Below are 13637 nucleotides of genomic sequence, written 5' to 3'. Positions count from 1 at the left end.
AATCTTCATTTGAATGTGAAACAATTCCTTCAATTTCAGGCTCAAGAAGTCTTTGAACATCTCAAGTCTGCGGAGCTTTTCAGTTTTAGAGAGATTTTGCCAGTGTCTGTTGGAACCACGGTGGAATGTATGGCATCACAGGTCAGATAGAACCATTGCTTCCTGTTCTAGTCAGCAATTGTATCTCTTGTTTTATGTCAATTGAATTTGTTAATGTTGATATAGTGATGATAATGACGATGTTATTGATGATGATGATGATGATGATGATGATGATGATGATGATGATGATGATGATGATGATGATGAAGATGATGATGATAATTATGAGGAATATTATAACGATGAGGATGATGATGGTGATAATGATCATGATGATGATAATGATGAGGTTTATTATTATTATTATTATTATTATTATTATTATTATTATTATTATTAGTAGTAATAGTAGTAGTAGTAGTAGTAGTAGTAGTAGTAGTAGTAGTAGTAATAGTAGTAGTAGTAGTAGTAGTAGTAGTAGTAGTAGTAGTAGTAGTAGTAGTATTATTATTATTATTATTATTATTATTATTATTATTATAGTTATTATTTGTATTATTATTATTATCATCATCATCATCATCATCATCATCATCATCATCATCATCGTCGTCTTCATAATTTATTTTTTATTTTTTAAAATTTATTTTTTAAATTATTATTATTATTCTTGGTGGAATTCCTCATGGGGCGGGCGAGTATTGGCTGCCCCTGGGCCATTGGAATCTTCATCTGTCAATGGCCTTGCTATCTCTTCTATTTTCCTATATCATTTGCCTCTTCCATGTGGTTTTATGGCCTTGTCCTAGAATGGGTCATTTAGTTTTGCCTGAGTTCTTTTGCAGAGTGGGTAGAGTCAAATGGATTTATCTCTTTGATGAGAGATGATACTCTTTTCCTTTAAATTATCTCTCCATCATATATTAATTATATCAATGCCAGTTTTATAATACATATATTTCTTCAGTGCATCCCTCTTGACTGAGATTCTGTGGCAATGGCAGTTTGGGACTTTAATTTTGGTTTCAGACCAGCGGCAAGGAAATGTTGCTCTTGGATCTTCTTCTGATTTCTGTTGAACTCGTTCACATCTCTTTCTTTTTTATTTTAGTATTAAATAGCAAGATCTAATATCCTATATAAATTTTACTGGCGTTCAACATGTTGCCAACGCTGTAAATCCTCTTTTTTTTTAAATCCATAACTTTCATTTATTTGTTCATTTCCTTCCAGTCATTTGGCAGCAAGAATATAAGACTGTGGGTTGCTAGTGGAGACAATGAATGTATGCAATTAACGTGGTTAAACCTTCTGGATTACAGGAATCAGAAATTAAGCATGCACAGGAGTCGGCAGTCAATGGATTATAATAATGTGAGGATAGATTGTTAAGGAGGAGGAGGAGCTTGTTGTTGTTGTTGATGATGATGATGATGATGATGATGATGATGATGATGATGAGATAGATGAGAGAGGTTATGATGATGATGAGATGAAGGATTGGAGTGATAGAGTGATTATGAGGAAGAGATGAGAGATGAGGTAGGAGAGAGGAAGAGATTAGGAGGAGGCGGAGATGAGGAGAAAGTAGAGGAGGAGAGAGAGAGAGAGAGAGAGAGAGAGAGAGAGAGAGAGAGAGAGAGAGAGAGAGAGAGAGAGAGAGAGCAAAACAAACTAGGATGTGAATACACTGTAGATTATCAGGAAAGTAATGAAATTTTTATTTTTATTTTCTTTTGGATATGTAACATCTACAGTAATACTCAGTCTAACTGAGTAGTACTTTCAAAGCTATTAGGCATGTAACGACTCAGCTCAGATTCTGTTGTTTCTACTTGTTTTTTTTATCAATGATATGGTAATTTTAATAATAAATATATAGAGCGATCAGCTTCACCAAAGCTCTATCTATAACTAACTAAAACCAAACATAATCATCTTACAATGTTCCTAAGTAACAAAAAGTGCTTAAAAGTTTGCACAGTCAACACTCATACTCACATGCAAAAACATGCACAACACAAAATGCGTAACTTTATAAACTCCAAGAACTATAACATAATCACACACAGCCGAACAACTACATTCACACACAGCCAAATAACTACAATACATGTTACTAGACCCATGGAGCCAGAATTTATCCTTGTTTCTATAGCGTGAATCAGACAATAGCAATAGCTTGCTATCTTTTGGATAGGATACTAGTCTATCGCTAAGTATTTTCCACCAGCTCTATCAGAAACAGCTACCCAATCACTGTTGGACGAACAGGTGGTCCGAAAAAAAATCTCAACTGCACTTGGGATCGATCTTGGATCCTTTGCATGTGAAGCGAATGCTCTACTAGTGAGCTGCCAGGATCCCCGAGTTTGACTTAATCATGGGATTAATATGAAGAAGAAGAAGAAATTTGATTTTCAGCTCCTTATATATTCAGACATTATACCAGGGCCAAATCACATGTAATAAATCCATAAATTGATACACCTCGTTTAATACATTATTTTTATCCAACCTTTAAAAAGAGCATGGGCATCATGTTTCGAGATGGACGTGTGTTGTGCATACTGCCCCTGAACCATGATCACATTCTTCTGGGTACACAGGCTGGTAAAATCTGGGTATTCAGCACAGTTCACAATGAACTCATCCACAGCACACACCAGCTGCAAGACTCAGTGCTGTCTCTCTTTCTTGTCAACCGGTAAGTTCCTTTGACCAAATAGTTTCTTCGATTATCTAAGTTTATTCTTGACTACAAGTATTTGAAGGTTGACTGAATTGAAGACTGGATCAATAAAGATTCTTGATTACAAGTACAAGCTTTCAACAAAGTCCACCATCATACATTGGCACTGAAATTATGGAGATATGGAATACGAAACAAACCAACATTCCAATGGATTATGTCCTTCTTGACCAATGGAAGACAAGTAGTTGTCGTGGATGGTGAGTCATCAGAGTCAGCCCAAGTGTTGTCTGGTGTTCCTCAGGGCACAGTTCTCGGCCCCCTCTTATTCTTAATCTATATTAATGATCTGGCAGATAAGGAAGACTTACACCAGGAACTCAACTGAGATTATTTGCAGTGTGCCACAGAAATTCTTCAAGCTGATCTAGATAGCTTCAATGCTGGGAAATAGAAAATAGCATGAAATTCTATCCTCAGGTTCTAAAATTCACAAACAACAGAAAAATCATACATTCAACATACACAATACATAACACTGCTCTAAAAGAAGTGAGCAAGGCGAAATATCTAAGAGTAACAATAACTAACAAACTAAATGGGACAGATCATATTAAAAACATATGCAATAAAGCAAACTCTACCTTAGGCTTCCTCAGAAGAAACTTATAAGACAGCAGGAGGGAAATAAAGTTAATGTGTTACAAATCCTTTGTTGACCGACACTAGAATATAGTAGCTCTGTCCGGGACCCTCACCACAAATCAGAAATCCAAGAAATCAAACAAATACAAAACCGTGCAGTGAAATTTATAAATAAAACAACAAAGATAAAAAACATGAAACTGATATAAATCTCGAACCACTACAACAAAGAAGAAAGCGTGACAAAGTAAAAATATTTTGCAAAGGCCTAAACAATCAAGTTAAATTACCCCTCGGTGATATTCAACAAACTTAGAGGAAGTCATCCAAGTTTATGGTTCCCCACTCAAGAGCGAATGCCCACTTGTACTCAGTCATACCTTCAACATTAAGACAGTGGAATAGTCTCACATTTCCAATAAAAGAAAAATACTGTGGTCTGTGGAATCTTCAAAATATGACGTTACAGACTTAAAAGGAAGAAGAAGAAGATGAGAGAAGATAGATTAAAATGGGTTTGACGTGTTAAGAAACGAGAGAGGGAGTACGTTGGAAGGAAAGTATTAGACTTACAATTAGCAGGAAAAAGAGAAAAGGGATGCCCGAAGACTAGATGGATGGATAGGGTAAAGGATGATATGAAAAAACTGGGCCTGAAGGAAGATGATGCAATAAACCGAGATACATGGAGATGTGGCATTCATTACGGCAATCCTGCAAAATGCGGGATAAGCTGAAAGAAGAAGAAGAAGAAGAAGAAGAAGATTCTTGATTACAAATACAACCCAATTGTAACTATTTTTTAAAATAGATATTTAATTTATTTTGTCTTTCTTGGTGGGGGGGGGGGGGGGGGGGGGGGGGGGGGGTGGGGGCGGTTGTTTAAAATTTTTTTTTTAATTTATTTATTTTACAAGTAACAATTTTCAACCTAATGAAATGAGACAAATGTGAGCATTGCCTCATTCTGGTGTTATGTGAGGATGAAAGCAATACCAAAAATTTTGTTCTGAAACTGGAGTTAAATAAATATGCTTTTATTGACAACGCATTTTTTTTTTTTTAATTGAATAAGCAAAATTTTATAATTCAAGTATATTTGAGCTCCCTAAACTCAAGTGTGACCCACTGGCCCCCAAACGATGTCACATTCTGATGATTTAGATGTTAAACATTGAATTGATATTGAAAATATAAGTCGTGGGGGTAATTTTGCTTGTTTCATTTCGAATGAAAAATATAGTGTCATAAAGTACTAAAACTCAGAATTTAATGTTTTTGATTGTTTTAAACTTTAAATTCGCTTATTGGCATTCGCTCGCTTCACCCAACCAATACTAGTGTGAAAGGAGGGGTTTACATAAGATAATGTTTTACCATGCTCCATTTGAAATGATAACATTTTACTACTCTTACCTCCACCACTGCTGTCTTTGTTTTGTTTTGTTTTTTAATATAATTTCATTAGGAAGTGATATTAACTTTATAGTAAAAAAAAAAAAAAAGAAAAAAAAAAAAGAAAGGAAAACGAAGAAAAAATACAAAGAAACAAAGATAAGAATGAGGAGAAACAGGCCAAGAAACAAAACTTTTCCTCATATATTACTTTTGATAGAATAGGAATACGGTTGGACAGGAATGGTAAGCATTGACTGGAAACCTGTCAAAAAAAAAGAACAACCCAACATGAGCTTTTATATAGCGCAGTATCCACTGAACATGCTCAAAGCGCCTTACAAAGGAGAAAGTCTTGGAAAAAGAAACTCTGAAATAAAACTTCTGCTGCCTTGTGATCAAGTCTTTGGTGACTAAAGGCTAAGAAAGCACATCCTAACTGAAAAGCAGGCCGAAGTCAGAGTCACTGGACACAAATAACCCGGACAGGCATACCTGTGGAACTCGAAAACTGCAGCATCTATCCCACTTCAATCATGATAGAATAGGAAATGATGGTATAGGCTATCAATTTATGTGACAAAGTGAAGACCTTTTGTTTACTTCATTACCTTATTTCAAAATATATTAAAATACTATCCTCAGTTTTAAACAAAATTGTTTGTGTTTTATAAATGCTATTTTTGACAAGGTGAAGACCTTTTATTGATCTTATTTCGTCATTTAAAAAGACAATTCGAGGCTATGAATGGATTGCCTGTTCTGAATTCTCTGTCAGATTTCTTAATTTTAATAAGATTTCAAATAACAAAAATTGATTTTCTCATTTTATCATTTTGTTTTCTGTGCTTTGTGCAGGAAAAGTACTAGCTCTTCATATTGGTAATTCACAAAGTGTTATTTGCATGCACTATTCACAGCTTTTGTATGAATGCTTGCTTTTCAGTGAATTTTCTTTTTATATGGGCTGTAGGGTCAACAGAGATATGAGAGGAAGGAAGGAGAGAGAGAGAGAGAGAGAGAGAGAGAGAGAGAGAGAGAGAGAGAGAGAGAGAGAGAGAGAGAGAGAGAGAGAGAGAGAGAGAGTATTTATCCCCTTAAACGAAAAACAAGCAATGATTAACTGAAAAACATTTTCCACAACATATCACACAATTCTTTTAATTTTCACTTCTAAATTATTATTATTCCTTTACTGTAATATGGATATAAGAACACGATAGACCACTTCTTTTTAATTATCCTCTTTACTCTTTGCACCTGTTTTTTTTTCAATGGCTTTATGCCTTACTGGTGTAAGATCAGTTTCACGTCATTAAACTTTGGACCCTTTTTTGTTTTGTTTACCTGATATTAAGCTCTTTCCAATACCTGTATATTGTTAAGTTCACTTTCCAAACGCATTTGAAAGTGAATTTGTTTGAATTGGTAGAAAGAGCATCTTTTTAATGATTTTATCATACAATTCTTCTGCACTGTAAGATCTTTTCTCTGATTTTATTGAGAGGAGATAAGATTAATTCCACTGTGGATTATGCCGTTGCTTTTGATAACATCAAATTTCACGCATATTGCTTTCACAATGTACACTCACATTATCATTGCAGCTCTGCAGGAAATCTTCTATGTTGCTCCAACATATCATCATATATATAATTTAGAGAGCAAAAATTGTGACACAACGTAGACATTGTTATTGCTACAGCTATTTCGATGTAAATGGTTAGGTTTTTAGTTAAGGCCGGTTAGATAAAATAGTAAAAACTATGATTGGAAACGATCTCAATTCCAGCAAACCATTTGACTTAGTTCAGAAATAAAAAATAAGCAAACTAAAAAAAATGATCAAAGATTATTTAACGGAATGAATATCAGAAACAAAATCATTAAATTCAGAATTACAATCAATGAAATGGCCTTTCTATGGTTCTTACAGTCTTCTTCTAAAGATCTGAAAAAGTGTATATAAAACGGTTCATCAAGGAAGACTGATTTTTGGGGATGCTTTTTTTTTTTTTGCCTAGCACTGTTTTATACACACTTTTTTAGATCTTTATCTTACACCAATACCTGCTTCCTAATTATCACTTTGATACAGTCCGCTTCCATATTAATCAAATTTATCAAAGCTTTACTTTTGCTCCAAAATCACTAGTTTTATCTATTGTAATGCCGCCTATAATTAACTTGCTATATAAAATTTTTTTTTTAATCCAACTAATTCAACTAAACTAAACTAACCTAAAAACGATTTTTTTAAAAAGCCAGTGCAGTACATCATTGGTTATTTATATAATCTGTCATAACAAATGATTATTTATAATATATGGGAGTGTAAAATGGATCAGTTGATTCACAAAGTTGATATTTTGTGAAACAGTGATAAGAAATATGATTACAAATAGCTGACATTTATTTTCTTGGTCAGACTCATAAGATTTATTTATCTATTCTAATTTATAGATCGGTTAAGTTTGGAATTAGTGAAAACACTGTGAATAATGATATTAGGTTTGGAATATTTAATTTATTTTCAGAGTAACATATATCGAAGAAGAAGAATTTTCCATGTCATGAGAAAGCAAAAGGATGAAATACACATTTAAGAATCGATGTTTTCATTGGAATGATAGAATATGGAAAAGTGTCACAAAAATGTTTATGAAGATAATGAGAAACCCTTTATGATTCTGCTTTTTCCCGCTCACATTGCAGATGATTAGGCAGAGAAAATACATGTACCTGTTACTTGCTTATGCCTTTGTTTCTAAAAAACCACAAATTAGTTGCGATATATTTGAGCAAATAAAATTTTAGTAACTGATTTGCCATTGAAATATTTCCTTTTCATTTCTTTTTACAGTCGTGGTGATGATCCTTTGATTTTAGCAGGCTTAGCCAATGGCATGATGGCGCTTTATCCCATGTCAGAAATTTTGCAGGTAAAATATGTTAATGGAAGCATGACTGGTAAAAATTTAACACCGAATGATCAACTAATTATGATTTGCCTTAACAGATAAAGGGCAAAATTTTAATGCTGTTTAGTTGTTTAAGATTTCCACTAACGTGCATGAAAATAAAGTCAAAGCTCATTCTTCAAAAACTATTTAAAATCACATTATTCTACTACTACTACTACTACTACTACTACTACTACTACTACTACTACTACTACTACTACTACTACTACTACTACTACTACTACTACTACTACTACTACTACTACTACTACTACTACTACTACTTCTACTACTACTACTACTACTACTACTACTACTACTACTACTACTACTACTACTACTACTACTACTACTACTACTACTACTACTACTACTACTACTACTACTACTACTACTACTACTACTACTTAGGAGCTCAGCTTACATGTGCTAAAAGTGCATGCACTTAGATAGACCAGGCTCTTAGATTTCAACATTGCAGCCAACATAAGAAGGGGTCTGCCAAAAATATTAAAAGTAAATAGAATGGAACTTCAGTATTATAACAGGTCCGGATATAACAGGCACCCGGTTATAGTTATAGCAGGGATTTTAGGCTGTCCCATCATACCTGTTATACTGAGATTCCACTGTATTGCCTAGGTACAAAGCAAATTTGTGACCAATGCTTTTATCTGGCATTTTATCAGAGTGAACAATGTCAAGAAAATTAAGTTTCAATTCAAAGTGGTCAGAACGAGGTTCATTGCCAATTTAGAATACAAAGAAGACATTTCTTTTATCCCAAATATTGTGAGTCGAGCTGAAAATCTAATGTTCAGCCTGGAGTTCAGGCCGACATAATAATATTCTGAGACGATTGGTCACATTTATGGAAGTGTTTACATTCTAAGATCTTGTCCTGAAAGGACGTGCTTATTTTCTTTTTTTTTCTGCTGTCTATCTGAGTTTTCCAGTAATGTATTTATGTTTTGTTTTTTGTTGTTGGCTGAAGAAGGATTTTGAGCCCAAAATTTCGAGTTTGATATTTTGTTCTATTGTAAAGCTGATTTATTCATTTTTGTTTATTACTTTTTGCTCATGGAATAGAAACTTGCTTTGGCCTGTGGCAGGATATCATATTTGGTTGATACATCACTTTTGAGAATGCAAGTGTGCTTAATTGTTTTGTATATTTATTTTTATTTTACTGGAGGCATAATGAAATATATTCTGGGTGGGGTTCCCGACCTCCCATAGTGTGCAGGGTGGCAATTATGGTCTTCCCCTTTTATCTATTTTACAATAGCTTTCTGTCTTTATCTTGGAATGAGATTACTTTGTTTTGTTCTGGCCCTGGCCGGAGTCCTTGGTGAGGGGAGGGGGGCAACAGTCAAATGTATAGTTATTGTTTTGGGAGATGATGTTATTTTCCTCGTAAATCATCTCTCTGTTATGTATTGTTATATTTGTTATTTTGAATTTTTAATGTAAACATTTGAGTGTATTCCTATTAGTTGGATTTTGTGCTTGTGTCCAGTTAAGACTTCTAGGTGATCTCAGACTTAGTATATTAATGGTATGCTCTTGGAATCTTCATCTGATCCCTATTTGTTCCCAGTTCCCCTTTGCCTTAACTTTTCTTGGGTGCTTTAATTGTAATTCTAGAATTTGTCTATCCTATTTTCTTCCTTTTTACTGGCGCTGATATAACCTAAATGTGTTGCTGGCGCCGTAAACCCCTTAAAAATAAAAACAAACGAATATATTAAATGTATACGTATTGCTTCAAAACAGGAGAAAGAATCAGACATGAAACCCATAGAGATGAAATTGGGGGAAGAGTATGAACCTGTTCGATGCATCATGCGTAGTACTGTAGACAGACGTCTTGTGGCTTCTTGTGGCACAAAGGTCATTGTCATGGATACCAGGATATGCGTCGCTGTGGAATCCATGTTCAACACAGTCACAGACAGGTGAGAAATGATTTTTTTTTTACCCTTCAAGACTGGATATAATTCTAATCATGATTTCATGCATTTTTCATATGGTCATATTCGCAAACCTGACTGCTCTCACAAAGACAGCAGTTACAGCTATGAGGATTGGGTCTCTCTCTTTCTCTCTCTCTCTCTCTCTCTCTCCCTCTCTCTCTCTCTCTCTCTCTCTCTCTCTCTCTCTCTCTCTCTCTCTCTCTCTCTCTCTCTCTCTCTCTCTCTCTCTCTCAAGCGTTAGCTTGAAAAACACAACGAAAAACACAACAATCTACTTTCACTTCCACTTCCTGATGAGAGCTAACGCTTGAAACAATACTGTAGAAGATCATAATTATACTTGAAATGTTTATATATATATATATATATATATATATATATGCAGAATACAAATTGTCACTCACATTATATGGTCGAGACGTTCGTTTCTGTGGGCTTATTCCACGTCCTCATGAATTTATATATATATATATATATATATAATATATATATATATATATATATATATATAATATATATATTTTATCGCTCTCTCTCTCTCTCTCTCAGATTGACTAGTTTTTTACTTTTGACAAATTAAGGTCCAAATATTCACAAAGAGGGTCAAACTGATTGATATATCTTGTATTGTAATCTGAGAACACTGGAAAAGTTTAAAATATTTCAATTAAAAGGGGTGGATGATTAATTAGACACTTAGATTATTTTTTTCCCATATTTATATGTTTAGACTTATCTTTCAAAAGTTGATTTCTATACTTTGATTTGATTTATCAGTAATCCAGGTTCTCAGCCAATCATATGTATGGCATTTGGCAGACAATTGTATCTGGCTCATCGAAATAGTGAGATTCTGGAAGCCTATGACATCAACTCTGGGAAACGAAAGAACCACCTTCATATGGGTTTAGGCTTTAGGTATGTTGACCTTGTTTTTTGTTTTGTTTCCGAAAGGGGGGGGGGGGGGATCCACTGTCCTTGAAAATTCTTGAATATAATAATTCTTAACTCATGGTTTGTCTCTTCCATTAATACATCAGTATAATTCATCTTTTATTTATCATGCTGTTGGCAAATTGCACTTACCATGGAAAGTGACACCTTATTTTCACACAGTTTTTGAGAAACACATTGTTATGTTGATCATAACTGGGTTCATTAATTAAGACTATTTCCTTTCTTAAATAGAATCCTCATCTTTTATTAAATACTTTTTTTGATATTATGAGACAAAAGATATTGTTATGCATTATCAATATAATCTCATGAAATTTGATTTGAATTATGGTATAATTTAAAATAATTGTTATATAACATGACTTTATATTTTTTTTAAAAACAGTATACAAACATATCGTGTTTGTATTTAATTTTTTTTTTTCTATGAGAGGTTTTTTATAAATATGCGATATTTATATGGGACATTCTGGGTGGGCTCCTGCCTTCCATAGTGGGCAGGGTGGCACTTACTGTGTCTTCTATCCCCCTTATAGCTGTTTTCCAATTTACTTTCTGTCTTTGTCTTGTAATGAGATTACTTGGTTTTGTCCTGACTGGGAGGGCAACAGTCAAATGCATAGTTATTGTTTTGGGAGATAATATTTTTTTCTTGTAAATCATCTGTCGGTTATGTATTACTATATGTTATTTTGAATGAATCATGTAAGCATTTGAGTGTATCCCTCTTAGTGGGATCATCTGCTGGTGTCTGGGTGAGACATTTAGGTGATCTCAAACTAAGTACAGTGATAGTGTGCTCTTGGAATCTACATCTGATCCCAATTTGTTCCCAGTTCCCCTTTGTATTACCTTTTCTTGAGTGCTTTAATTGTAATTATAGAATTTTACTATCCCATTTTCTTCCTTTTTACTGGCGCTGATATAACCTAAATGTCTTGCAAGCGCCGTAAAAAACATAAAAACAAACAAAACTTACATAATTTCTCCACATTATGCAAAAACCAGGTGAGTATATCTCTTAGTTTTTAAGCTATTAAAGTTCCTTAAAGGGAAATCATTTTTTTAAAAACGTTATTTGTAATCATTGGGATTTTCTTTTTATCTTCTATCTGGAGAGTTGTAATTGTCTGGCTTAATATTTTCAGACTAAATAACAAGAGTGGTCGCATCACATCCATGGTATTACACGATACCAGAACTCTTTGGATTGGAACCCATGGAGGTCACATTGCCCTGGTGGACATCAACAACTGGGTCCCTATCATTTGTACTCACCGACACACAGCCTCTGTTAGATGTCTTTTGAATGTCAAACTAAGGGGTGAGTTATCATATTATTCAAAAATTAGGTAATAACTAAGTTCATGATCAATTTAAGTGACTATTTTTAGAAATAAGTTGGAAAATGCAAATTACTCTTGTCAATTCAAAACTTTGAGATAAGGTGGAAACTGTTTAGTCACATTATACGTTGTAAACTAGAAATTTCTGCCAAAATTGCAATGACACACTATTTCTCGGGTCAATCAAGTGAACTAGTAGAGGACCAAAACCATTACCTCTCACAATCGATGATTTGAAACATCTCAATGACGAACCAGATTAACATTTCTACTCGAGCAGAAAAAAAGGCACAAGACAGGGATGATTGCTTGTCTAATAAGGCTGGTATTCTATTTTTAACATATGCTCGATTTTATGCTCTTATTTCCAAATTGTATTTTTTTAAACATCAGAATAGAATCAAATATCAATGTCTGTGTGTTAAAAGATCCATTTGATTATTTTCCTCTTATGCACTTAGAATATTATTGAACTTTCTACATACTTTTTTACCTTCGTCATCTTAACTTATATTTGGTGGCATTAATCAAAGTTTGTTAGCTTGCTTTTTGTTCCAAGCCTCTAAAACAGTTGTTTATGTAGGCAGAGATAATAATCTACAATAACTTTTTTATTTTAAAACATTTTATATTCAACGTGCCTTTTTGTTTGTGTTCATCTCAGGTTCAGCTAAGTATGGCCCGAAGTCCAGGACCAGCGTCATCCTCAGTGGAGGCCTTGGTTTTAGAAGCTTTACAGATACCGACGACTGTGACATTGGTAATGGTCTTGCTTTTTAAAACTGTCAATGTTAGTAATTTTACAAAATTTAATACATCCATCCGAGTGAATGAAAAGATAAAGGGAGACTAATATTATTATCCAAAGATTGGTAAATGTATGACTTCACCAGTGAAAGAAAATAAAAGTAGTTGATGAGATTCTCTAAATGCTCTTGTTTGGAGCTCTCATTTGCAGAGAATCTTTAGTCCTTGACTGGAGACTCATCAAATCAAATATCCTGGATGTTAAACTATACTGAAATATTGACAATGTGGGTCTGATAGCTTAATGACACAAGGACTTGTTTGCGCAGCTTTATGCTATAAATCGGAAATAGGGTAGAAAGCTTTTTTACTGTATTCACCATACAACAGAAAAACCTGAATAAACTCTGGATTTATAAGTCTGTTGGCTGCAAAAGAATACATATATATCACTGAGCCAACAGACTCATTCAAATTAAGCAGCTAAAACATTTCACTCAGATTAATCTTGGATGTCAAATGCACATCTTGATTTTATCGAGAGATTCCTGATATTTGTTCTCATTCCCGGGCTCCTTAATCATCATCATCATCATCATCATCATCATCATCATCATCATCATCATCATCATCATCATCATCATCATCATCATCATCTGTGTTTTATAGTTGTTAACACTTAAAAGAGTTACTAATTGTTGGTTTTTATATAAATGCAATAAATTATGATATGTCATATATTGTGCTCGTTACAATCAAATAAATCAGTGCATTAAGTAATTATTATTAAATAGTAATTGAACACGATTTAAAGATGTGGCTCCTTTATGTCCGTATTCTTAAGCCATGTAAGGATAGGCAGATATCAATATTC

The 13637-nt window shown here is 33.8% G+C and overlaps 1 protein-coding gene across 1 annotated transcript in view; it reads left to right on the top strand.

Annotated features, from left to right (window-relative positions):
- Nucleotides 1-13637, top strand: part of LOC144974939 (leucine-rich repeat serine/threonine-protein kinase 2-like) — a 115251-nt gene that overhangs the window by 101290 nt on the left and 324 nt on the right. The window contains exons 58-66 of the mRNA XM_078918473.1: nt 40-141; nt 1276-1416; nt 2571-2749; nt 5633-5656; nt 7638-7716; nt 9514-9695; nt 10491-10631; nt 11819-11994; nt 12681-12776. Coding sequence (XP_078774599.1) covers nt 40-141; nt 1276-1416; nt 2571-2749; nt 5633-5656; nt 7638-7716; nt 9514-9695; nt 10491-10631; nt 11819-11994; nt 12681-12776 — 1120 coding nt within the window. The remainder of the gene's footprint in view (nt 1-39; nt 142-1275; nt 1417-2570; nt 2750-5632; nt 5657-7637; nt 7717-9513; nt 9696-10490; nt 10632-11818; nt 11995-12680; nt 12777-13637) is intronic.

Source organism: Berghia stephanieae, chromosome 6 (assembly GCF_034508935.2).
Source record: "Berghia stephanieae isolate SIO BIC M18660-M18661 chromosome 6, UCSD_Bste_1.3, whole genome shotgun sequence".
NCBI classification, from domain to species: Eukaryota; Metazoa; Mollusca; class Gastropoda; order Nudibranchia; family Aeolidiidae; genus Berghia; species Berghia stephanieae.
Note: the sequence above shows the minus strand (reverse complement) of the source record. Positions and strands in the feature narration are given on the sequence as shown.